Raw genomic sequence first — 27,511 nt, 5'->3', positions numbered from 1 at the left:
AGAAAAAACGTGAAAAAATAGCACTAACGCTCGAGAGCAATAGCACGAGGATCCCAACACATGAACGTGCGGTAAAAATCGGAAGATGGCTGCCAGAGGCGGTGCTTAGGTAGAGGGCAGTCATTGGCTGTGGTCAGTATGACGCAGAGACCAGTGATTGGTTATTACTACGAAAGACAGATCAGAAACGAAACTGATACTGTTTTTTTCTTTACCGAGGATTCCCAGCCTGACGGGGAATATTCATGAGCATGTGAATCCATGCCAGACCCCATGCTGGAGAAAGGTGTATATATGGTGGAATGAATTTTGTGATGTTGAAATTTTGGAATGTATGTTTTTATTTATAAGTAAACAGTACATGGCAATTTGATTTTTTTTGTAATAAATTTGACGTGTGTAAAAAGTGTTTTAGACACCCGTTACACACACACACTGCATCTTTCCAGGGAAAGGAAAACATTTAAAGGGCGTCCGTTCCATAGTATTGCAGCAGCTAGACCGAAATCAAAAGAAGAAAGCGGCATTCTATAAAGAAATGTAAAGACCCCCACCAGCTCTCCCTACTGCAAGCCAAAGCCTGGTGAACTCTTGATTATCAATCAACTGCTTAACTACTATAATTGCCATAACGTCTCTATATCCATATAATTTATTTGGCAACTTTGGTGAGTGCCGCACTCGTTATCTATTCAACTTGCTTGCTGCCAATCTACCAATTCTGCCAACCATTGTTAACATGTGTCAATTTGTCATTCCAACCACATGATTATTAAATCAAATGCCTCACAACCCTAAGTGTTTTGTTTTAATCATTCATCATCATCAGGTAATATAACTAATGATGAAATTGATGTTTGCGGACAACATCAATGGCCACGTTTGTTTACCCTCGACATCATACGCTAGTGCCGTGACGTTCGCAGATGATTAGGTTAGCGTTTTCTCAGCCGCGCTGTTCGTGTTTTATTGGGATCTGGGATTGTCTTTGTATTCTGCCCGACTGAACGGGTAAGTTATCTGTGCAGGAAACTATGCAGGATTATTTCAATCTTTGCAGCCCCCAGTCTACTGTGCCTGGCAGTGGATTGCTCTAGCAGTTCATCATTCTAATCTATACTCTTTAAACCTTTTGCAGGCTATATACTGTCATTTGCCATTTCGGCGTACTTGGTAATTAGAAGGTTTTGCTACCAGCAACTTTATTGTGCAGTGATATCTACTTACAATTTACAGACCTTCAGCTACGATTTCCCTATGTACATTTCTATCATTATGATATTATATACCCATCACTTACGGGCTCCTTCATGGGAACTGTTTCTTCCTTTCTTTTTTACTATAGGACATAGGACGCAGTTTGATTTGGTTGGATGCGGTTTCATCACCATTTTTGGAGCTATTTATCCAGTGAAAGACAATACTGTCAATCAGGTATTTTACCCCTGGCACACTCAGTTTGTATTTATATTTAACTACATTGCATAGTGAATCACCACAAAGCAATTCCCTTACTCTCACAGGACCTTATTTTGGGAACAATCACCTAATTTTTCTGGTAAGCTGGATTCAGGATACCAATCCTGTTTCCTTAAGAATGACTTCCTTCTAGGACTACATTACTAGTGCATGTCACCACTTGTTAGTTGTAAATTGCACTCTGGTTAGTTAGACCTCAGTTTATCCACTAGGTGGTCGCTGCCAGGAGCTTTTTTGGTGAAATGTGGTGCTTTGGTTCTTTCGGCTCGCCTGTAACACTCGAATTTAATTAAATACACCATTAACGATTTCCAGTTCATTGTTTCATCAGGGGGGTTCCTATTTCCCTCTTTTGAAATATGGCTCTAGACCAAGGTGTCATCATGTTTCAATAATTCAATTTAACTTAGGCTATAAAGACCCTAAAGACCCTTGGGCCACCCTCATCAATGACACTCTGAGCTAGGATTTATCCAAAGAGTGACTATCCCCACTCACAACAAGGGGAGCCTCCTCGACTGGATTGCGGGCTATAATTGTCCAGCCGCCATCACCGACATCTTGCCTCAACCGTGGTAAGACCACTACCTCCTTACCTTCTCCCTCGAGGCACCAACCCATACTACTAATATCTCACTAGCCTCAGCCATCCCAACGAGAAATAAGAAAAACATTACTGCCCTCATACCCCTCATTCTTCCGACCTTGAACTCCCCAACAGCTATTTCCAACCCTCATTCCCTTGTAGATGGCTACAACAAAATCCTGAGATCAGCTCTAGACGCGACCGCACCGCTAAAACCTAGGAAAAGCAAACCCAAAAAACACCTGAACACATGGTTCTCACCCTATCTGAAATCTTAGACTCAAGAAACGTAAAACCGAACAGGCTTGGAGACAATCACCTTCAGCTAATAAGTTGAACCTTCATAAAATAAATGCACTCTACAAAAAAGAAATAAATCGCCAAACAAGAGTCATACAACCTAAGAATATCACAAGCTAATTATAGCATTAAAGAATTGTTTACATTCATCAAAGAGCTGAAAACACCTATTCCTGTCCTTGACACGTGTGTGAAAGTCAAACAATGATGCACCAGTGTCCAAAATGCCCTCTCCAATAAAGTTGCAGGCCTACAAATCAAAATCAATAACAAGAAAGAATCCCTTGTCTGCACAGCCCATGTATCCAACACCACCCCCGGCCCCCAAACTCCACACCTAAACACCCTCTCCGCTTCTCCAAAATTTCCACGTTAGAGGTGGAAAAAAATCATTCTCAGCCTCAAACCATCGAATTGCCAAGGCAACCCTTGCCCTTCACAAATAATCAAAGATGCTTCCAGAGAGCTTTCACCCTTCATCACTAAGCTCAACGCCGCCTCCTCCTCAGGGACCATCCCAAACGATCTCAAAGAGTCATGGGTCCTCCCCTTACTCAAAAAACCCTCTTTAGACCCATCAATACCCAGGAACTACAGACCCATCACCACTGTCCCCTTCCTGCTTAAAATATTAGATAAGACAGCCTATCTACAAATACAATAATACCAAGAAACAAACCATCCCCTGGGAATCCGTCAGTCGGGCTTTAGACCCCAACACGGGACAGAGACCGCACTTAGACCTTAAAAGCTCAAATAGATGCCCTTAGAGACAATGGGACAAATGCTCTACTACTTCTGCTTGACCTCTCAGCAGCATTTGATTTAGTAGACCACAAAATTCTCTGCAATCACCTAGACTCGGCAGCCCACTTCTCGCAAGAGGCTATCGGCTGGATTGAATCTTTCCTCAACAGGTCCATGCATGTCTTCTCCACCACAGCCTCCGCTGACCCCATCCCATTACCTGTGGGGTCCCCCAGGGATCATGCATCTCCCCTACCTTGTACAACATGTTCACGAAGCCCCTGTTCGATGATCTTGATGGTCTGGGTATCACCTACACTAACTATGCCGATGATACCCAGATCCTCATCCCGCTGACGGGAGATTACGACAAGGATTTGGCCTTGGTGAACAGGGTGTACCTCATCATCAAGGCATGGATGGCCTCTCACAGTCTATGCTTGAATGACGACAAAACCGAACTCCTCATCCTTGGTTCCACCCCTAACTTAAACAAATTGGATCACAAATACGCGCCAGCTTCAATATAGATGTCAATCCTATTAATGTAGCCTAAGAAGTTAAAACGCTAGGGTTCTATCTAGACGTCATCCTATCCTTCCGCAAGCAGGTAAGCTCCATGGCATCCTCTACAGCTTATACCTGTAAATTAATAAGAGCAGCTAAACCCTTCCTTTCAACCCAGAGCTGAACTACCTTAGCCAGAGCCCTAATCTTGTCAAAACTGGATTATTGTAACGCCCTATATGTAGGCACCAATAAATAGGTTTCAAATAAAATCCAGATTTTGCAAAACAATGTTCTCAGAGCATCTCCTTAGGAGAGCCCACAACTGGCTCACTACCACTGATAAAATCATGCTCAAGGTAGCCTCTCTGACGCACAAATGCCTCAACAATGCAGCCCCTCGTTACCTTGTCGACAGAGTTAAGAGATCAACCCCGAACCGACCCACCAGAAACGCCAATCTGCTTACAGTCCCCAGATTCAAACGAACCAAAACTGGCAGTAATAGTTTCCAGGTGAAAGCAGTCCAACACTGGAATTCCCTTCCACCTACCTTAAGGACACCACAAGCATACCCCCTCTTTGGACGCAACTACATCCAATGGATAAAGGAAAACGACAGATAACCTCAGCTAGCCCTCCTATGTACATTTTGTAAATGGTTGAATGACTATGCCTGTACCTGTACTGACCAATGTATACCTGTAAACTACTGTACAGCACTTTAACCAAGCTGAGAATAACCTTGACGCTCCTGCGCCCCGATACCCTCTGGTCTGGCGCGCAATACAAATGAATAAACAATTTTCTTTATTAGACTTTGCCCTGCAATTTCTGATCAACATTAAATCCACTGTTTTCCCTGTCCTCAACCTGAAATGTGGTATTTTTTTTTTTTACTTTTATATTGTATTTGCTCATTTGATTGCATTTCCATTGCTTGTATTATTTACCTATAGAATTTTGTAACTGCACTTGTTTCATTTTGTTTTTGTACAACACCTATTTCATTGTGATGTCATTCAATTTGGACACTTATGCTGGCTTTGTTCAATACTGTATATTCTTATTTTTCAATTAAACAGCCTTGAAAACGACCAGCGTGTTGAAACACGCGTCGGCTGTTCACAACTTGAATTTTAAAAAACGATTTACTTTTCACAAGTGATTGAAATCAAAAATTGTACTGTACTGTTGGTGCTGAGCGCATCACCATCTTGTACCCTGTTTTCACATTTATTTGTTCCAACCTGGGTGGATAGGTTGGTGGGATTTGTGCAATTGCTGCTAGCACACATTCGATTACTAGAATCATCCTTGGACAGACTAACCCAATGGTGGAAGAATACCAATCTGAGGACCTTGACGGGTGAGGGATCATGGGTACAGTACACAGAATAGGGATAGTATTACAATAATGCCCAGTCGATGTACATTTCAAAATCGAAAAACGTATGCAATTCTCGCACCAACCACTAGATGTCAGCCTATGCAAAGCATTCAATTCTAAGCATATCCACAAGCCTCAGACATATAAATGTTCGTCAGATTTTTGCAAGGTGAGCAGGTCTGCTTACATGCTCGAGGATTTATCCCTTTTTCTGCATTTTTAGGCCATCGTCTGGTCGTACTGGCTGGATACAGTGACTGGGCTTTAGACTGCAGGGGTGAGGGGGGTTCAAAGGGGAAGGCGGTCGCCCTCCCCTAAATTTCCTAGTCCTGAAACTGGTCTGTCATTTGCTTGGGCCAGGCCTTCCATCCTAGTACTATTTACTGAGCAGTTTTACTGCATTTTAGCACCAGGAACCTCTGCCTTAATTTCGGGAGCTGCCATTGCCTGGAAGGTTGTTGGGACTTCTAGAAATGGCCAGATCTGCTTGGCTGGGCACTTTCTGGTCACCACAACAGTTATCCTGCTCTAGGGGCAGCTTTCTTGCGGGTGTTATCGGTTAGGACTGATTTTTCTATACTCTGGCATGGTGGACAGATGTATAGAAGGCCAACCTATTTTGTGACAGGGAAAACTCTGGGAGCTGTAGCCAAACCAGTTCAAGGTACCTAGGCTAAGTATCAAGTGGTGGTGAACTTTTAAGGTTCAGCAAAGCTTCATACAGTTTTGTGAAGCTGGAAAAAAATGAAGGTAAGGCCTTTGAGGTACAGCAAACAGTTCCAAGTGTCTGGGGATGAGTTAAACTAGCTAACAAACATGTTCGCAACTTTCGAAGTGCTTGTGTGAACAAGCAATGGCAAAGACAAAGTAATCTAAAAGTTACCAAACTTTTAAAAGAGAGTAAAGGGGTTCAGGTAAGTATTGCTACAACTCAGCCCATACTAAAGATTCTTCAAAGGACTTGGCAGGTCGATTAACCAAAGTCGCTTTTCCTGCCGTCATCCTCAGCACTTGATTCCCAGGGGTTGCCGGTTCGTGCAGCTCTCCTGTAGATGTCTAATGCTGGTGCAAGGTCTCCCAGTTGAAGAATGCTGCAGAACTCCATGCTGGGCCCATAGGAATGGATGCAGGTGAGCAGTTCGATGATGGCCACTGATACAAAAGGATTCACTTGCTGCAGTCAGACTTTCCCTCCATGCTCCTTGATGCTACGACCACGACATTTCACAAAGGTAAGTCTTCTTGCACAAGCTGAGGATTTCCCCCCCCCCCCCCCCCCCCCCAAGTTCCAGGCCTCAACTCGAGACGGCGACATCTGCAGCACTGAAGCCGAAACTGAGAGCTGGTGGCACTTCCGAAGGCTCTTCTTCGTAGGACTCAGCCAACGTCGAGAATGTATTTTCCCCTCCACTCAAGGGTTGCAGCTCCTTAGCAGGACACGGCTCTACCAGGGCAGCAGCAGAAGTTGGTCGCCAAGCCTTCTTCCGACAGGTCCACGGTCTCGTACCATGTATTTTTTTATTGTAAAACTACAGTTTTATACATATTTTATGACAAAACTCGTTACATTTTCCAATTTTTTCCCACCTTTCATCCTTGTTCCTGTTTTGCCTTTGGTTACAATTTGCCAACTCTCTAGTCTATTTCCAAGGTTCCTGATTTAGCAACAGCATGTCCATATAATCTATTACTGCGCAGACTAGTTGTATGTTTTCGCCTGATAACAGGTTTTTCCACCATCTTTCGATGTCGTTGCTTAACGCAGTGAACTTTACCAGGTGTATTTTACGCTGAGCGATTGTTCCTGTACACTCTAAATGTTTAGTGGTTTCAATCCCATCGTTACAAAATCTGCAGAAGCTGTCCTTTGTTATATCTTTTTGTCTCCATAATGTTTTTGTTCTTAGTACGTTTAATTTCAATCTCAAAAACTGCATACGATAGTGCTTTGAAGGGCATCGTGTCAGAAATCGCGCTGGCGTGTTTAATTTGTTTTCAATTGGCCCTAGACTTGCCATTGATTTGAATGAATCTCGTGTTTCTTTGTTAATCATCCAGGACCATCATTCAAACTTTTTTTTCGCAATTTGAGGTGTATTTTGCAGTTCTGTTTCTTTGATGTCAGCTGTTACCAAGATTTCCATTAGTTTGGAGTTCCATTCAGTTATTAGATTCATCTGATTTCCAGTTTTCTTCTTGAAGATGTCGTATGCTGGAATTGGAGGATTTAGGTTCATTTTCCTCCAGGTTATAAGAGATTTCCATATAACTTTCGAGTGTAACGAGTTCAGTGATAGTTCATGCCTTACTGCGGCAGCTGGGACATGTCTGGGTAGATTCAACACTCTACGCCAGAAAATGCTTTCCAGCAAGTGCCATGTTGTTTCTGAGATATTCCACCCGGCTTCCGCACCGAAGGTTATTGTAGGTACCACTTTTTGTGCATAAAACAGTATGACCGGAGCCAACGAGAATTTACCATGTTCTTTCTCTAGTTTTGCTCCTTGTAGCGCCAGCTTTTTCATACGGTTTTTTAGATCTTCAATCCATGGTCCTTCGCTGATGGAATTATTGAAGCATATACCTAGATATTTTATGGAAGTTACCCTTTCTATCTTTTCACCATTTATTGACCACGAAAAGTCTCGATCTTTATTTCCTTTAGAGCCTATTGCTAGTATCTTTGTTTTGGCCGTGTTTATTTCGAGGTCGTTCATGGTCAAATATTCATGCAGTTTATTTAGCAGTCGTTGGAGGCCGACTTGTGTACGATCTAATATTACCAAGTCGTCGGCATAGGTTATGCAGGAAATTGGTATATTATTCAGTTTGGGAGGAAATTAGTTGACGTCTCTCAAATAAGTTGGCAGATCTGCTATAAACAGTTTAAATAGCTCTGGTGCAAGAGGGCACCCTTGTTTTACTCCCTTCTCGGTTTGAATGGTTTCTGACAGTTCTCCATTATTGCTGAGTCGCATACGTATTGATGGATTAGTGTGGAGTGCTATGATGGGTTCAAGTAGATTAGCCGGGCATCCCCAAGTAGTACGTTTTTGCCATAGCCTACCACGATTTATTCTGTCAAAGGCCTGTTTCATGTCGATAAGGCTAGAAACATCCGTTGACCCGCTTTGATGGTTTCCATTTTTAATATACTTAAAATGCAAAGATTTACATCGACTCCGACGCCAGCGGTAAATCCTGTTTGTCTTGGGTCTGCGATCATTTCCTCATTTGCCCATTTCGCAAGTTTCTTCCTCAAGAACGATCCACAGACTTTACCTATGGTGTCTAAAAGGGCGATTGGACGATAGTTGTTTGGATCATCCTGATCGCCTTTTTGTAGATCGGCACCACTATGGCTTTTAGCCAAGACTCGGGTATTTGCTTAGTTGAGGCTAGTCGAGTAAAGAGGATTTCGATAAAGACTGACCATTCCGCAACATTTTGTTTTAACATTATGTTTGTGATCAAGTCTGGGCCCGGCGCTCGTGAATTTTTTTATTGGGTTATTGCGTGGGCAATCTCATGTGCGTCTATTTTTATGTCCCAGTCCATCATTCCAGTGTTGTGTTCTATTGCTGGTTCCCAGTGGGGTCTTTTATATACATTTACGAAATTTTCGACCCAAATGTTTCCCGCTAGGCCATTTACAACTGTTGCTGGCATTTCCAACTTCCAGCATTTAATATTGACCATATATCTCTGGAATTTTTCTTTATCACGAGTTTCATTATGTTTTCTGCACGATCTTGCTCAATGATTGCCTTCTGTGATTTTACCCAATTCCTATATTGTTGGCGCCGTATTTTTACCCTTCCTCGGGCGTCATCCGCTTTGTGATTTTTTTTCAACTGTCTCACATCGCTTCTTAGTGCTTTTTTAGCGTCTTGAAGCACTTCGCTGAAGTTGTGTTGGTGTGCTTTGCTGGCTGTGCATAAATGTTTTTTTACGAGGTTTGATAACAATGGGACATTCACATGTTTTTTGATCCTCGTTTCCACAGAATTTCAGTAACTTGCCGTATCTGCGGGCTGTTTATTCTCAGTCCGTTTCCAGTCGAGTTTGCTGTTACCAGGGCTGTTGTACTTGGCTCGCTCTCGTTCCAAGAAACCCGCCAATTTAGACGTATCATCTCGTGATCACCGTTTCTTGTTCTGATCACTTCCATATCGATTAGTTTCCCATACATCTCTCCAGACGTCCAGACATAGTCTAGAGTTTTGGCTGCACCTTTATAGATGCCTCTCCAAGTACATTTTGCCGGGATGTCTCCTTTGATGTTTCCGTTAATCATGCGCAAATTTCGATTTGCCATCATGACTTGCCAGGCATTTGCTCTTCTACAAAGCTGGTTTTTTGGGATTCTTCGATTTGTTTCTGAGATTGGATCCCATTTAAACCATGCGCAGTTCAAGTCTCTGCAACAGGTGATCCATGCGTTCCTGTAATTTAAAATTACGTTATCTATGAGCCCATCACGGACTATGAATTTGTCAGTTGCGATCTTGGCTGGATTCAACAGTTAATTATTAACATGTGTTCACATTGCCCTTTGTTTGGCAGATTGTATTTTATTAGTGTTCCTGACACAAAGGGGTTTGGATTTTGTGATTGTACTGGTGTCCACCCTTCATTAATTCTGATCATCGTTCGAAGTCCCTAGAAGGGGCGGCCAGTTCTATTTTTGCGAGCGGGATTGAGGAATGTGCTGAAGCCATCTTTTGATGGTTTTTTACGTAACCAGGTTTCTTGTAAGCAAATGAGTAGTGTTTTTTCGTACGGGACAGGGAATTCTTTGAACAAGTGTGCAAAGCCACGCGTGTTCCACAATAAGAGATTGCCTTGTCCTTCTTGTCTTCTCAGTCATTACTAATTTGACCGTCTTTGTGTTCCTTGCTTCGTTTGAATATTGGCCAGTGAGTAACCCAGTGCGTTGATTTTGGATTCTGTTGAGACGGTGGCCAGCTCGTCATGTTGGACTCTTTCATGTTCAGAGTTTTCTGGAGGTTCCACCATCAAGTCGAAGCCATATGCCAAGAGTTCGTCTAAGGCATGTAAGATTGTGGATCGCACTGCGTTTGAGGTAATATGCAGTAGCAACTGATCGGTGGTGTTTTCAGAAGCATATTCCACTATTTTGATGTCGTCCGTATGGATTGTCTGTAAAGAAGGTATGCATTTGAATAGCTTCAGCACATTCGTCTGATTTAAATTCATCTCGTGTTCGTCTGTGTGGATGTTTTGAAGGCGAAGCTTTGTGGTTTGTGTGACGTTTCCCTTTTTCTGGTACTGTTGTGTTTTTGATCTGTAGTGAACAATTTGTTTCCTTTGATTTATTGTTAATTTTGGATTTAATTTTGTTGCAGCTTGTGCTCTGTTCCCTTCTTTCTCTGTATTTAAGTTTTTCGTCGTTTGAAACTTTCTATTGCTTTCGATTGGCCTTCGATTTGGAACACTTTAAGAAGTTTCCTTTTTGTTGAGCTTCGTCTTGCCATTCGCTTTCAAACACTTCCTCATCTTCATTTCCATCGCTATTATGGGAGTATGTTGACAGGTTACAAAGCTCTATTGACGAAGTTCAGATCGTTTGCGCTGAGCTTGTTCCCGAGGTGTCTCCCCGCATTCGTTTCCTGCTTGATTTCTTATTTTCGATGTTTTTGACAATGACTTGATTTTCTGACATTATTGATTTTTAATTTGCCTTCTCCGTTCGTATAAACATTGCTGGTCGAGTTGGTAATGGCAAATTCCTTATGATTTTTTTTGCATTTGCTGTTCTTTTCCACTTATTTCTAGCCAAGCCAGTTACAGAGAAGAGTGGGGCCTTAGGGGCATCGTTTGTTGTACTTTTAGATCGTTTTTTTAGCTTTTGTTTCTTCGCTTCCACCCACAAAGATTTTAAAGGCCGTTTGCTTGGCAACTTCTCCAGGATTGGTTTGAGAGAGAGCTGGGATGTTTCTGCCATCAATTCCTCACGGCATCACAACGGTATGACTGTTTGTGTCCGATTTGTCCACCTTCTCTTGTTCTTGTATCTTCTGGACAGGTGTTTGCTTCTCAGTTTGTTCTTGTGTGATACGCTGATTTGCTCTTGTTTCCTCTGCCTCTTTTTTATTCTCTTTGTTCGTTTGCCGACTATTTGTCCCATTCTGAAATGGTTCTAGAGTCGGCCTCTCGCGACCAGATGCACATGCATTTTGTTGTGACTTATTTTTGACTCTTGTTTCCTGGATCTTTCCGTATCCTTCTTGTAGGGTTGCTGAAGTAGGATGTTGCCCCTCGGGTCTCATCCATTTCACTGCTTCTAGCAATCCTGTGGACAAGTTGTCATTATCGCAGTGGTTTCTTGCCGCTAGGTCACCAAGGCGCATTTGCCAATTTGCAGATACGTCTGCTTCTTTCTCCATTTGGCTCTGGAGAAAAGATGTGAATGCGGTCAATTTTTCCATCCTTTCCATTCAATTGGTTAACATTGCCCCTTGGTCTTTAATGGTTTCATTAAGGTTTTCATATAATTTTATGAAGGGGATCATGGCTAGGGATGACGCTGCTAGTACATTGTTGTGTATTTGCATGGCAGCTGCCGCCGAAAGGCTTGATTTCGTAGCTGCTTCACTTGAGTCCCTTCTCGACGTTGTTTGTAGGTTCGGTGATTCTCCATTCATGTCTGCCATGGGAGTGTTCAGTTCAATAGGTTGTCGTTTCGGTTTTTCCAGCACAGGTGTCCTTGCGTGCCATCTTGGTGTACTCACTTTGTTTCCTTGTTTCTCGCTATTTTCTTTGGTGTTTAAGCACTGTTGTGTTTTATGTGATATTCCGTTTGATTTAGAGAGATCCTTGTTTGTTGTGTTTTTTGGTCCCAGAGGGCTCAGCCTTTGGGAACTTGTTTTCCCTAGGCGTGCTGCAAGTTGGGAAATTGCTTCCACTGTTGCCTCGTCCAGAATTGCTGATATCTGTTCGGATCCATTTATCAAGCCACTTTTCAGTTTTTCCTTGTATGGGGGTGGCATTTACAGTTGGTGCGGGTTTACCACTAAAATGATTAGTAGTTTTTTCAAGTACCATTTGAATATCATGGTTGGTACCTTCTGGGTTTAGGTCTGGGATGTCAAGTGTTTATACTATTTGCTTTGTGTTCATTGCTTGTGTGCTTTCAGGGATCTCCATTATTGACTCAGGGTGTAATACTCCTAGTAAGTATAAATCAGTGATTTCAAAGGGAGTAACAAACTCTTCTATGCACTCTGTGCTTTGAACTTTATCTACCCCACTGATGTCTTGCAGGATCTGTACCGGGTCAAAGATAATTGTGCCTTGGATTTGTTTCCTCTATCCTTTGATGTTTCTTTTGGTGTATTAAATTCAGCTCTCTCCGAGTGCGAATTTGTTTCTTGCGTTCTTTGCCGTTTTGTGTTTGTCTCTTTCGTTCATTTTGCTCTGTTGTGAATGTACATTGAGTGGGGTAGCTTCAATGTTTCCCCCGTCGCCTAGCGGAGCAAAATCTACGAGAGGGCAATGGTGATTGCTGAATACATCCTGTATTGTCATCACCGATCGCCTTAGAGTCTATTTCAATATCTACAGCCATCTCCCCATCTACTCGAATCGTGGCCTTTTGGAGTTCTGCGCCTTCCTTTGCTAGCGACCATGGGTTTGTCGTCGCTGTTGTATAGTCTTTCCCCTTGCCTGTGGACCCTGTTTAGTCGTCATCCTTGAAACGTGCTTTACTATTTCACTGCACTCCAGTTATTGAATAGAAAAATGCTATGGTGTTTAAACAGTGGCACGGAAATAGGCATTTCAAATATGTATTATCGGTAGGCTCATGCTACCAAACACCGATTTTCCTCTGAGTACTTCTATATCTTTACTCTCAATAGGTTGCGCGTTAGCACAATAGTACACTTACTTGTGATTTCTGTGTCCGTGCGAGTGCGTCAAGGCGCCGGAGTCGATTTCCGCTCGCAAATCCCAAGATCAATGCCTCCGAGAGCCAAACAGCAGCAAAACAGTTCTTGTAAAAGCTGCACCACCCTTTACTCTGCGGCCGGGCTTCACGCTGCAAGGGTGGATGAGGCTGCAATTTCAGATGGGCAGCAGGTCACGTGACTGCACACTTGGTAGCCGATGGGCTCCGCCTCCTCCAGGAAGCGAGCGCGGATTGACGTGGCAAGAGTCTTCCAAGACTCGCAGTGCCAGAAGTTGGTAGTGTTGAAAAACGAACATTCTTTAAAGTAGCAGCTTCCTCAATGAAACAAATGCCTACCATGTATTGCAGATGGACAGGAGTTTTGGCTCCTTAAGTTTCTTCCAGGAACTCTCTAGGGTGGGCGCAGGGGTTCTCCTATCCAAAAAGCCAGTTAAGAGCAGCAGTTCTCACTAGCAAATGACAGATCTGCCCCACACACACCCCAGCAGTGGTCCAAACATGATGACTGTCGGCAAAACTCATGCATACCACTCAGACACACAGGCACCAGTTTGTGGATTGGGACCAGACAGTCCCAAGCCCACTTCCTGGCAGCAAATGCACACAGCACTCCAGTGACCTGCCAAAATCCTCTGCTTTCCCAGGCACTGGAAGTCCATATAAGGATTTTCCTGCCTCACAGACCCGGAAGAAGGATAAAAGACAATATGGCTTAAATGACAAGTGAAAAGTCTCTTGGCATGGCCAGGTTTGACCACTAGCCAGGGTTAGTAGCCAAATGCAGCAAATGCGGTAGGCTAAAACGAAATGCACCAGAAAAATGGTGAAGTCACTGCTGCCACCAGCGTGTCCATTAAGGACACCTAGAGTAACCAAAAATCCTCTAGTCTAGGGCAAAACAAAAAGTGTACCGCATTGTAAGATGCATTGTCAAATGATAAAAAGTTTACACAAGTGATAACAAGTTACTAAAAGTAGTAAAAAAGCAACTAGACTAAGGGAAACAATGTCAGTTTCTCCATAACAGATGAGCAGAAGACAGTGTAGTGAAGCCTAAGGCTTCACTGCACTGTAAAAAGAACAGGTCGGATACAATAAATAAAAGCAAAATGTTTGGGGTCCATAGAAATGGAAGGAAAGGTGCAGTAAAAATGAAACTTCCCATAACACTACGCAAGTTTACCTGCGAAGCCGCCAGAGTCTACAGTATGCATGTTCCTTCATCCTACTGGACTCATCAATCGAGGATTTCAGTTCTGGATGATGGATTTCAGTTCTGGATGATGGATCTCACTTCTCAGAACGTTGTTCTTTTGGGCGGTCAGGATGTTCGTTGCCTCACATAGTGCAAGAACCTGGGCAGCCATATACTTAATGTTGTTCTTTAAAAACAAGCCTTTACATACCAAGTTGTTTTGTCTTCTGGGAACGGACGTTCGGGAGCAAACGCAAAGTACTCGCCTCTGGCCACTGGGTTGTTCGGTTCTTCAAGACAGCTTCTCGGGTGACCCCATGGTATGCGTTAGTTTTGCAGGTCGCCTGCTTTAGAGACTTCCCCCTGATATCTTAGGGCTTTTGAAACCTTTACAATGCACACATTTTTCAGTTTAACAGTGTGGTGTATGCTAGGATGAATTGTACGTTTCGACCAACCTTTCTCACTCGTGAAGTTAAACCCGACTTCTCTGCTACAGCTACCATTGGAGAGTCTGGTAGTTCCTTTTGGGTGACACGGTTCCACATTAGGTAAGGGGATCACACAGCCCTCGCCAGAGGACTGTGCAAAAATCCCCCACCCCCCAACAAAAACATGCAACATGGTTTATATATTCTTCAGTAGATCAGTGTGGTTTATTTTCTAAAGATATGAACCTCCATGAGAGCCTGGCTTGCTACTCCTACCAGAGTCCACGTCACTTGGTGCTTAGGAAACCCATTGAGATCGGGTGAGCAAGCTACCAGGTTCCTGCTGGACCATAAGGGAGTGTATGTAGGCAAGCACAAGCGGAGAAGTAGGGTGGGGTCAGAGCAGGAACCACACTTCAAAACAGGCAACAAGACTGCTTACCTCTTTTTCCAGCTGATCCCCAGACTCTGCAGAAGAGGATCCCACTCTTTGGCGCACAAGTGGGATCTGTTTGGTGTCCCTCAATGGCAGCCGCTCCAGCTCCGCCCATTTCCTCTCAATTTCTTCAGAAAGGCGGCTTTTCTGCTCCTCAGTAAGGGCTGGGCTGTTTGGGCCCCGATCCACTCCCTTCTGGAAAGCTTCTATCACAACCTCCTCTGGTCGCATCCCACCGACTGATGCCTCAAACCACCGGCGCCTTTCCTCAGAGCGCTGGGCCTGCTCACGTTCCAGCTCAGAGCTCTCCAGGGGCCGAGGAACTCCTCTGCTCCGTTGGGGTAGTTCTGGGTGTACAGGCGAAAGCTCCACGTAGTCAAAAGAGGACTGGCGCTGACTGGAATGCTCCCCTCTTCGGATGCTACTTCGCACCTCTGAGGCAGATGTAGGGCGTTGCTGCTCCTCCACTTGACGCAGCTGGGGTTTCTGTGAGCTATAGCCACGGAAAGAGTTCTCTTTGTTCATGTCAGAGAGCCTAAAAAAAAAAAACATTTTTAAAACGAACATAAGGGGGTTTGAGAAACAAATCAATGTTTGAGTGAAGACTATATAATAAAGCAGAGGGAGGAGACATACTGGAGGAATCAGGGGTGAAGAGATAGGCAGACAGTGAGATGGAGATATCCATTTGCTGGAAAAGTGCACTGATGGTAGGAATGTGCGCAAGAGCAGTGTTTGGGGTGTTAAGTGAGGATTGATTGGTTTGTGTAAGGTGGCCAGCTGACCAACTTACTTGGTGACATCAGGCACGCTATTGGGGCGCACATTCTTCCTGAGGGCTTCAATCCAGTTCCTCCGGATGCCAGAGGTCATAGCAGAGAGCGTGAACACTCCCTCTTTTGTCTGGAAAAGCAAAGAAAACCAGGATGCAATGATAAGCAAACTAATTAGTAGGGACTAGCCTACGAGGTGGTCTTATGTACGTGGGATTTAAGAAAAAGACACCAATGTAAAAGATATGGTAGGTCAGAACAAGAAGCAGCAGCCAACAGAGCCAGGATGGAAATAAAATTCCCAAGTCGATCTCCTCCATATGCAAATCTACTCAACTGTTCCAAGGAAAGCAACTACAGAGCAGACTCCTTCTCCAGTGTAACATAGTACAACATACCCAATGTAGCGATTACTGTACTGGTGGTGACTGTTGCACCCTTTCCTCAAGGCTTATTAAAGTGAACACCATGTTGCACAGAACAGAATAGTTTTGTGGCAGTTGGAAAAAAATAACCATGTGAACAAATAATGGAAGAAAGTTGCACATGCGTGAACAGTTGTGTCCACTTCTACCACACCCATTGACTAACCTTGCTCCAGGCCTTATACCCTAGGACCATGCACAGTCAGGGACAGTGTGGAGGCTAAGGAGAACTAATACAAGCAGTCAAAGGTACTTACTTGTAGTTATAGTTCAAGCATTGGTATCCGATTGACATGTATGCTAAATTTTCTGGCATCAAATTGGGTATACACTCAGTAAAAAATGAGAACTTTTTCCATAGCAATACCCATGTTAACCTTCTGTATGAGACCTGCATTAAGTCCCCTTTCTAAAGCTAAGCAGCTTTTTTGCATCTCAACTGCCACCAGCCCTATTGACCCAACTCCACCCCATCACCTCACCTGAGATAAGCTGAGATTAAAAAGTGGCCCCCTGCAACAATACAACTGTAGTGGTGACCAGGAAAAACCAAAGAACATTTGGCAGATGTTCAACACCTTCCCAGGTGGTGTCTGCTTCCTTCCAAAACAAAGGCAGAAGGCTCTGGTAATCACAGTAAAACGGCCATGAAAAAAAAGCATTAGGATGGAATGCCTGGCCCAAGCAGAGGAGGGCAAGCAGCAGGATGTGCAGCACTCTGAAATACAAATCCTGGGCGCAAGCAAGCAACACAGGTACCACCAGTATGGCCAGACCATCTCAAAATATACAACTGTTTTTCAGCAGCAAATCAGCCAGTAGTAAACCAGTTAATTTAACTCCCCCAGAAATCTGGCACAGCTAAGTGTAGTACCAAGGTTTTTTCGAATTTGTACCTCCACTCTCACAGGGCTAGAGGATTTTAAACAAAATTGCCAGTCAGCCAACTAGGTTAGCCCCAAAATCTAATACCCAAGCTCATCCATAGAGGAAGTGTAGTTGCCTCCCCAGTGCTAGGAGTTTATTCTAATCAGTTCAAACTACTATAGCAGCTCCAGTCTTGGGCTCAAAGAGCCCATGTGAGTTAAAAGGCCAATTTATGTTATTTTAGGCCTGCCTTGGCTACCATAAAAGTACATTGGGCTGATAATGGTGTAATTTGGCTTGCACCTCTGGTGAAGCCAAAAAACAAAATCACCGATTTAGAGTGATCTAATCACCCTAGGGCACAAATAAGGGTGCTTGGCCAGAACCATATACTCCAGCTCCTGGAAAGGACTTGGTGTATGCCACTGCACACCTAGTCCTATATCTTGCATAGAGGAAGAAGTTGTATAGTGACCGGGTTGTTTCACCATTTGAGTCAAGTCCTCTGCATCTGTTGCCAGGCGCACTTGCCATCAGGTCCAGGGTTATTAGTCATATTTCCCATTGGGGATCTGGGTGGGGCAGTGCACTGCCCCCCCATTACCCCACACCCGCCCAACCACCTCCCTTTCACCACAGTTCACCAATGTAATCCACTGGACCAAATCCTGCTTAGTTTCACTCATTCTCTTACTAGCTAGGTCATGCACCTGGATTTGGTTCACTGAAGTCTCCTCAGCGGTTGGTTGCTCCTTTGCCAAAACCTGTGTGGTAGAACAGGTAATTCTCTGCCTATTCACTATAGGCAGAGCTACACCGATAGCTTGATCTTGTTATTTCCTAGTGGGATCTTTAACTCCAGTCAAGGGGCTTCAGAAGCCACTCCCCTGAAGGTTGGCATGTTTATGGGTTCCTGGAATGGAAACATTATTTTGCAATCTTTAACAATTACTGCACTTGTGCTGTAGAATTGTAAATTGTATTAGGATACTAAATGGTTACATTTTATCAATCCCTTTGCTTTCTAGGAGTGTAAGGAGACCATAATGGTCTGGTAGTGCAAGTGTAAGCTTTTTTTGGGATATTCGGTGGCCCTTTAAGGATTTGTTGGAAAAAGAGTGAACCCCATTTACATCCCCCTAGATACTGTAATATGCATACAGTCTACATGTTGTGAGGGTGTATGAGCAAAACCTGGACATATAGGTGATCTGCTGGTTGATCAAGACTCATTTCACAAAAAAAACGGGTTGGAGACACTGTTACCCCAAAACCAAGAGGGGTTTCCTTGCTTCAACAAAACCAACCAATGTCGGTGCCAGAATGTTCAAAATAATAAAGTTCTTTGTCCTGTGTCCCAAATCCCAACCTGACCCTCGCACCAACTCAAAAAAGCTGAAAAGGGAATCTCTTAGCTGACCACTTGCAGCCTTACTTTGGGGTATCCAAAAAAGAACTTAAAACAACAAAAAAAATCCAAACGGTTCCACACAGTGTGAAATGGTTTGATTGCCCTTTCTTTTGACACTTTCCAGGTTACACAACTAACAATCCCCAGCTATAGCCAAGAAGCAACTCGCACTTGGGCCAAACTTGAAGTCTTATTGTATGTGTAGTTCTCTCAGTACAACGTTCCAGTTCACAATGTTGTGACCAAATAAACAAACTTGTCAGCTCTTGCTTTCAGATTGACTCACCGCCTTGGATTACTCTCCTGCCAAAGGTCTGTGCATTTAATTCATTAGTAAGATATACTTGGCCCTCTAATGTGCCAGGTATTTCCAGTGTTTTCACAAAACACTGGGACAATGAAGACCAGCTCAAGTATGGTACAAGTCTGTTCCTAATGGCGTTTCATAAGCAGTTTGGGTATACTCTACTGCCCAACTACTTTTCATATTTAAGAGTCTTCAGAGCTTGCCTTGCTGTCCCCCTTTTTTCTGTGGTGCTAAAGTCCCACTTTTTTTTTTTTTTTTTAACAGCCTTTCGGGTCCACCAGAGCCCACCTCTCTCAATAGGATTTCGCAGGAGAGTCGCCTGGCTGCCACTCTAGCCAGTTTCCATTGGTGTTCTCCCAACCGGTCAAGTCTCATGGCTTGTTGGCAAAACCACTGCCGAAAGCAGATGTCTTGCAGGCCCTTCTTATGCTGTTCCACTTGGTAATGGCACTAGTCAGACAAGTCTTTCACATTCCCCCTCCCCCCCCAGTTTTCTGGGACCCGACGCATCTCTGCTGGTCGCAGTGATGCTGCTCGGGGAAAGCAGGACCTTCTGGGCTCCTCTGATATCCCGTATTAATTGGAGGTCCCGTACCAGGTTCCCTTTCGCCAGCCCATCCTTCAATCTGTTTCCTTCCGTGGCTCTCTCTTTAGCTGTGTAACAGTATTACAATTTCCGGTTGATTCTTGCTCGTTCACTTCTCTTCAGTCTGCCTTTACTTCATCCTGCTCCAAACCACTGCTACTACTACTCTTGGTTTGGTCAGTCCCTTCTCAGTGCATGTCCTAAAGAACAACTGGAATGTTGATAGTGGTTCTTGCGTTTTTGTTCCTAGCATCGCCAAGGGTTGTCCTCGCCCCAGTATTATACATACCCATTACTGGAGTTACTTTACTTAAGTACACTGGTTGGTGCTGCACGTGTTTAGTGTAGGGGATAGGGTAAAGGCCTTTTGGTCATGTCGTGTTTCAACCACTGGAGTAGTGCGTTTGCCAATAAAAACTGACATTCTTGGATTCTTCACAATGTGTTTAATAATTTCACTATGGACTGGTTGTGGGGATTACAGTTACTATTCAACGTGCTAGCCTTTTCAGTACAATGACTTTGTAAATGCATTCTCATTGTTTAGTGTTTTTTTCTCCCCACGCCTTTGTCTTGGAGGGACATAATTTAGCGCAAGGTTGTAGTCCTACCTTTAGTTTAGGAGTAGGACATATCATCCTTTGGCTCTTTTTTCTCCATACATATGCTGTATTGTGTGCTATCTTTGACCAAAAATACTTATTCACACTGCTAGTTTCCTTTTTATTACAAAACACTTATATCCAAAGCACAGAGCAAGGAAGGGGATAGTTTCTTACCTGTAACTCCATTTCTCCAGCATTGGTATCTTTGATGGATTCACATGCTTAGAATATTCCCCGTCGTCAGACTGGTACCCCTCGGTACACATATATAGCCTTTTCCTATAGGAAAACTTCTGACACTTGTGTCCTATCTACGTCCTTTTGGGGCCCGCATACGCATGCCCCGTAGGACGTCGCAGTATAAAAGCCCCGCCCCCGCGGCTCCCTTCAGATTTCGGCCCCTCCAAAGTAGGAAGGGTTAAACCTATCTAGCATATACATTGCATCCCGGGGAGGCTGGCGGGCGCATGTGAATCCATGAAAGATACCTGTAACTCCATTTCTCCAGCATTGGTATCTTTCATGGATTCACATGCTTAAAATAGATTGTATAGCAGTAAACTGGAAGACGGCGGTGAGAATGCAATGCAACATACACCCACAAGAAACACAATGCATAGGTACACAAGAAATAAGTTTACCCATATATCTGTACCTCCATAAAGCATACGGTCACCAACAGGTAGAAAAAAAACTCTCCACAGTGTAGAGCTTACCTTATTGAAACAGATGGCGCAGGACTGCTCTTCCCATCTGCACCTCGTCCGCATGCTGCCTCGCAAGGCAGTAGTGGCGGGTAAACGTGTGGGGCACCGACCATGCCGCAGCCTGGCATATGTCCGTTAGCGGAATTCCTGCCCATAATGCTGCTGAAAAGGACGTTGATCTTGTAGAATGGGCTCTAGGATGCCCTTGCAGCGGCCTTCCGGCCTTGGAGTGGCAAAACGCAATCGTCGACGAGACCCACCGAGCCAGTCCTTGCTTAGAAATTGCATTTCCTCTCGTCGACGGACCATACGCGATGAACAGTTGTCGAGTAGACCAGAGTTCATGCGTACGATGTAGGTAAAATTTTAGGGTACCTCTTAACGTCCAAGGTATGAAGAGCTTTTTCCGCTGCCGATGATGGGGTCGCGAAGAAAGTAGGGAGGACAATGGACGAGTGTTTGTGATACACTGTAGGAACTTTCGGAACGAAAGTAGGATTAGTTGCCAGAACCACCTTGTCTTTAAAGAATCTTAGGTATGGAGGGTCTACGACCAACGCTTCCAGTTCCGAGATTCTCCTAGCTGATGTGATGCAATTAAGAACGCCAACTTCCACGATATGAATTTCATGGCCGAAGTGGCCATAGGCTCAAAGGGTGGTTTCATTAAGCCTGCCAGTACTACGTTGAGACTCCATGTTGGTGGAAAACTTTTTACTGGGGGAAAAGTTCGAAATAAACCTCTCATGAAGTGTTTCACTAACCTGTCGCTGAATAAAGGAGACGACTGTCTCTTCCTCGTGAACCTAGAGATGGCTGCCATGTGCACCTTTATCGAAGTGAAAGATAAAACCCCCTCTGCCAAGTGAAGCAGATAAGGCAGAACTTGCTCCGGAGTCACCTTTAACGGGTGTAGTCCTTGTTGTCCTCGACACCACTCACAGAACCTTCGCCACTTATAGGAGTAAGATTTGTTGGTAGAAGGGGCCTGAGCCGCTTGCAGAATTTTCTGGCAATCCTCCGAAACTTCTAAGGTACCAAATTCCGAAAAGTCAGGAGCCAGGCTGTGAGGTTGAGACTGTCCGGGTCGTGATGCCACACCGTACCTTTGTCCCGGGACAGTAGGTCCGGGACCCTCGGAAACGCTATTGGTTGTTCCAGCGACAAGTGAAGCAGGTCGGAAAACCACGGTTGCCTCGGCCAGTACGGTGCCACTAGAATTACCCGGCAACTGTACCTGCGTATCCACTGCACCGTCCTCCGTATGAGGGGGAACAGAGGAAAAGCATAAAGGAACTTGTCCGTCCATGGGAAGGAGAACGCCTCCCCCATGGAACCCTCCTGAGGCCATCTGCTTGCGAATTGCTCGCATTTCTTGTTTTCCTTCGCTGCGAAGACGTCCAGTGGGGGGTGACCCCATTTCTCAAAAACTTTCGTCAGCTGAACTGTGTCCATTTCCCATTTGTGTATCTGGGCCATCCTTCTGCTGAGGGAATCTGCTTGCGAGTTCCTCACTCCCGGGAGATGGTGAGCCACGATGGATCTCTCGTGCTTTAATGCCCAATGCCACACTTTCTGGGCCTCCATGGAAAGGGTCCTGGATCGCATCCCCCCTTGTTTTCTCAAATAAAACATGGCCGTCGTATTGTCCGTCAACACTCGTACTCTCGATCCCTTGATGTGTGGCAGGAACGCCTTCAAGGCCCATCGCACTGCTCTGAGCTCTAACACGTTGATGTGTAGGAGTGACTCCGTTGGAGACCAACGACCTTGCGTTTGAAGAGTGCCCATGTGCGCTCCCCAGCCGGTTAGAGACGCATCCGTGACTATGGTTAGCTGGAACTCCAGCTCCTGTAGGGGTACACCACTGTTCATGTTGTGGAAACTCTGCCACCACTGAAGAGTCCGAAGCAGTTTGTCTTCGTCGATGATTATTATCTTGTCTGACCACGATCCTTGGGCCTGTATCCACCGGTCCGCCAGGAACTCCTGAACAGGCGACAGTTGGCCACCAGATGGATGCAGGATGCCATGGCCCCTAGGACCGAAACATATTTTCTCACTGAAAGCTTGGTGTTTCGCCGTAGTCGACCCGCCAGCTGATTGAGTTTTGAGATTCTGTCAGGGGAAGGCTTCACTAGCCCCGACTGGGTTTCAAACTGTGCCCCCAGGAACACCAACGTTCTCGATGGCATCAGCAAGGATTTTTCGAAGTTTATGGAGAATCCCAGCTGTTCTAGAAGCTGCATGGTGGCTTGCAAACTTGCGTTGGTCGACGCTGGGGAGGATCCCCTTACCAGCCAGTCGTCGAGATACGGGTATACATGGTGGCCCTGCCTTCTTAGCCAGGCCGCTACTGGGGCCAGGCATTTTGTGAGCGTTCTGGGGGAGGTTTTGAGCCCAAAGGGAAGAATCGTGAACTGGTAGTGAGTCCGCCCTATCACAAACCTCAGGAACTTCCTGTGCTTCCGACACATTGGAATATGGAAGTACGTGTCCTGCAAATCCAGGGACGCCAGAAAATCCCCTTCTTGAACAGCTCGGATCACTTCCTGGAGCGTGACCATTTTGAATTTTAGGCTCTTTAAGGACTTGTTGAGATCGCGTAAATCTAGAATGGGACGCCATTTTCAGTTTGGCTTTTTCACGACGAAGTATCTTGAGTAAACCCCTTGACCTTTCTGTGATGCTGGAACTAATTCTATCGCACCTTTTGCTAACATGAGTGTTACCTCCTGTTGCAGTACCCTCAGATGGGAATGAGCGATGAACGCAGGTGGAATGTGCAGAGGGCTACGCTTGAATTGTAGAGAATGTCCATTCCTTATTGTGTCCAGCACCCATTGATCTGTCGTTATTCGTTCCCATTCGTCGACATAGGCTGATACTCGTCCCCCCAGAACGGTGTGTTGCTCGTCATTGCTGATCTTTGTTTTGCTTCTCTCTCGACGACGGATTGGATGGTCTCTTCCTGGAGGTCTGGAAGTTCCGGCGTCGGTTTGCTGTTTGAGAAGCACGCCTGTATCCCTGGGAGGGGTACGCCGACCTACTGAAGGATCTGTCTCCTGACGCAGAGAATCTGGAATTACCTGAAGCCCCTCTAAAGGGACGAAAAGACTTGTAGCTTCGGCCACTCTAGAGGGCACCCAATGAACGTGCTGTGTCCTCTTTCATTCCCTTCAGGGCCTCATCTACTTTCTCTCCGAATAGAAGGTCTCCCTCAAAGGGCATATCTAATACTTTGTATTTTACCTCCGGCCTGAAGTAGGTACACTTAAGCCATGACTGTCGTCGTAACACGACCCCATTATTGACTTGCTTGAAGCCCGATTCAGCGAGGTCCACCGCGATGTTTATTGCGTGATTGGAGGCTTCCTCACCCTCTCGGACGAGTAACATCGCCGCCTTCCTATACTCTTCCGGAAGATGATCCAGCAACGGAGCCAGCCTGTGCCATATTTCTCCGTCGTATCTGGCTACAATAGCCAGAGAGTTTGCAGCCTTTACTGTAGTTGCTCCCACAGATAGCACTTTTTTGCCGAAGGCATCCTGACGTCTTGCCTCGTTTTCAGGCGGAGTCGTGCACTTGTGCTGGGCCTTAGCTTTCCTCGCCGCTGCCGCCGACACCACCGATTCAGGCGTTGGTTGGGAGGATAAGCACTTGGGGGTAGACTCTGGAGCCTTAAATTTTTTCTCAAGGCGTCCTTTTACCGCCGGTCCCGAAAAGGGGTGACGCATTGTCTGCAAACCCTCCTTCCACACATGATCTAGTATGGGTATTGAAAACACTGACCTTCTCTTACCCATGTGGTCGAAAAGAAAAAACAGTCCTTTTTCTGTTCTTCCTGGGACAAACCGAATTCCTTACACGCCTTCTCCATCATAGAATATAATGATGCAATAATCATCCGGGGGGGGGGACGGCTGAGCCAGGCTCTGACTCCCAGGCTGGATCCCTGGAGGGGGATGAGGAGATATCCGACATGGCTCCTCTGTCAGACTCCGAATCTGGTAGCTCACCTTCCTCTTGGGGTGCCTGTGGTGCTGAGATTGGCGTGCGTAAGTGAGTCGTTGGACGGGATAGGCCCGGCTTGTCGACTGGTGACTGGCAGGTTTACCTGAGGTAGTCTCTGGTCCAACGACTGTACTAAAGACTGAAGCGTGGACAGAATCTCCAACGACAGCCAATGGAACTCCGGATCCCCTCGTCGACGACTTGTCAACCACTCGTAGCCCGAGGTCTGCCGGGCCAGCTATTCCCCCGCTCTCGTCCTCTCCCGAGGACAGCAACGCTGCTTGTTCCTGCAGCAAAGTATCCGGAGGGATCGGATCGAAAAAACTTCAGGCCTCCAGGCTTCCTGTAGAACCTCCGTCGACGAGGCCACCTTTGCTGTCGGCGGGACGGTAGATACCACGTACGTCAGTGGTAGGGAGGAGGCCGATGACTGGACCGCCGTCGACGGTGGCTTAGCAGGTGGTTTAGGCGGTCCCGCCTTTCCTGCACTTGGCCTGCTTTTACCAGACTCTCGACTCGTGGTCGATCTATGGTGATCGCCCGAGGAGGATTTCGGCCTTTCCTGGTCATGCTTTTTTGATGAAGATGACGATTTTCTCGTCGAAGATTCTTTAGCTGAATGACTCCAAGATTACTCTTTCTCCGCCGGTCGAGATTTCTTCGCCGGTGGTTCCGACGATACAGCGCGGTGTGATGTTTTTGCCGATTGTGTGGAGCCTACCTCCGAAGGGGGGTATGCCCCCGCTCCATCATTCAACCATGCCACCAGTCGTCGATTTCGGTCTTTGAGGGTCTTTTGAGAAAACCCTTTGCATATGTCACAGTTATCAGCCGAATGATGAGGGTGGAGACAGTATATACAATCCATATGTCCATCCCCCTCGTAAACTTTTTTCAAGCCGCACGTCACGCACTGACGGAACAGTGCCTTTCCCGACATGAAGGAAAAATTCACCTAACTCCAACTTCAAGTACACAACCTTGTACAAAATAGTAAGACGACGCAAGGAGATCCCACTACTTTGGAGACGGTTGAAATCTGAAGGGAGCCGCGGGGCGGGGCTTTTATACCGCGACGTCCTACGGGGCATGTGTATGCGGGCCCCAAAAGTACTTAGATAGGACACAAAAGTGTCAGAAGTTTTCCTATAGGAAAAGGCTATATATGTTTACCGAGGGGTCCCAATCCGACGACGGGGAATATTCTAAGCATGTGAATCCATGAAAGATCCAATGCTGGAGAAATGACGGTACAATACAAATGACAATGTGCATGAACTAAAGAACTCGCAAAACAGATCACTTTAAAACAAATGACAATCTTTTAAAAAAGCAAAATAAGGTTTAAGGGATGCCGTTCGAACAACCATGGGCTCTCGCTTATCTCTATTAGTCGAAAGAATATTTCACTCACTCATAACCTCTTTGTTTCAACTGGCTTCATGCTCAAATCATCTAGTACAAATAATTATTCATTAGCACAGTTCTCTTTAATCCATCACATGAGGCAGTATTTATAAAGAGGTTCTGTGTAGCCAATGCATTCCAGTCTACGAACGTCCTCCGGGCTAAACCCTGCATGTGTACACTCCGCAATTGAAACTCCTTGATCACCATACCCTTTTTCAGGTACCAGTACACACTTCTCTCAACGTTAAGGTACAGGCTATAAAAGGGATACAAATCTGCCCCAAGTTTTAACTCATTTAGAGCCTTTACATTAACATGCCACCAGAGGTAGGTGGTTCTACGATGTAGGGATTAGGAGTTGAAATAAAAGTATGCACATGGTGTTGGTGGAATAGAACGTAGTAACGGAGGAGCAGAACAAAGATCTTTGGGAGGATTATTAAGAGATATCAAAGAGCTAAAGGTAAGGAGGGGCCAACGCAAGAATACTTGTAAAGCGTTTTCATAGAAATTATACTCAAAGACGTTTAAATGGAAGCCAATGAAGACTAGAAAGAGTAGAAACATTGAGATCAAATAAAATTCTCAATGCAGAATGTGGGACTGAATGCAGTGGAGAGCGCCTACAGTTAAGGCAGACATTGACAGTAACAATAGTCAAGACAGGATAAAATAGTTTCCAACAACATTTTTGTAGAGCAAAAGTTAGCAAATTACATTTTAGATTACAAATATTAAAATGGGAATTTGAGCTTCAAAGAGAAGGATGCTAAAAATAAAGACCAAACTGCGAGACTGAAACAAAATAAAACTGAGGAATAAGACATTGAGGGAGGGTAGGAAATAAGTCCAGCAAAAAAGGCAGGGTGGAACAAAATTCATTTTTTTGGTTACAGCGAAGACGTCATTCATGATTTAACAGGAGAGAAAAGTCGACACACTGAATAGACAAAGATAAATCCGAGTATCGTCAGCTTAGAAATGAGCCCTAAAAACAATCTGAAATCAACTAAACCAAAGAAGACACGCAGAGAATAAAAATCGGCAGCACAAAAACCAAATCATTGGGCTACCACAGGGAAGAGAAAACTACGAACCCTTCCAAAATACAATGAAACCATTAGCTAGCTAAGAGGAAAATCACTGAACCATCAGAAATCCTGCATGGATGGGAGAGTACAGCGCAGAGCGGGAATAATATCTACTGTATAAAAGGCTGAGCTGAGATCTAGCAATGCCATTACAGTACAATGTCTAGGGTGCAAAGCATGAATAATTGCAACCGAGACAGAAAAATGGGCAGCCTCAGACAAATAGCCTTGGAAGCTTCTGGAATATTGAGGGAAGCAGTATTGTGTGTTAAAATAGGAGCCAAGTTGGGAATAAAACTAGACACTCGGT

At 45.0% G+C, this 27,511-nt stretch overlaps 1 protein-coding gene across 4 annotated transcripts in view; it reads right to left on the bottom strand.

The window, feature by feature from the left end:
* Positions 1-27,511, bottom strand: part of TRIOBP (TRIO and F-actin binding protein) — a 996,124-nt gene that overhangs the window by 239,197 nt on the left and 729,416 nt on the right. For 3 of the 4 annotated variants that reach the window (XM_069653053.1, XM_069653054.1, XM_069653055.1), the window contains 2 exons: positions 15,798-15,907; positions 15,011-15,539 (listed from right to left, as the gene is read on the bottom strand). The exons of the other annotated variant lie outside the window; for it this stretch is intronic. In XM_069653053.1, the coding sequence (XP_069509154.1) occupies positions 15,011-15,539; positions 15,798-15,907 (639 nt within the window). The remainder of the gene's footprint in view (positions 1-15,010; positions 15,540-15,797; positions 15,908-27,511) is intronic. 4 annotated transcript variants of the gene reach the window in all.

Source organism: Ambystoma mexicanum, chromosome 3q (assembly GCF_040938575.1).
Source record: "Ambystoma mexicanum isolate Mex_15411 chromosome 3q, UKY_AmexF1_1, whole genome shotgun sequence".
Taxonomy (NCBI): domain Eukaryota; kingdom Metazoa; phylum Chordata; class Amphibia; order Caudata; family Ambystomatidae; genus Ambystoma; species Ambystoma mexicanum.
The sequence above is the reverse complement of the archived record's forward strand: the minus strand, read 5'-3'. Positions and strand labels throughout refer to the sequence as shown.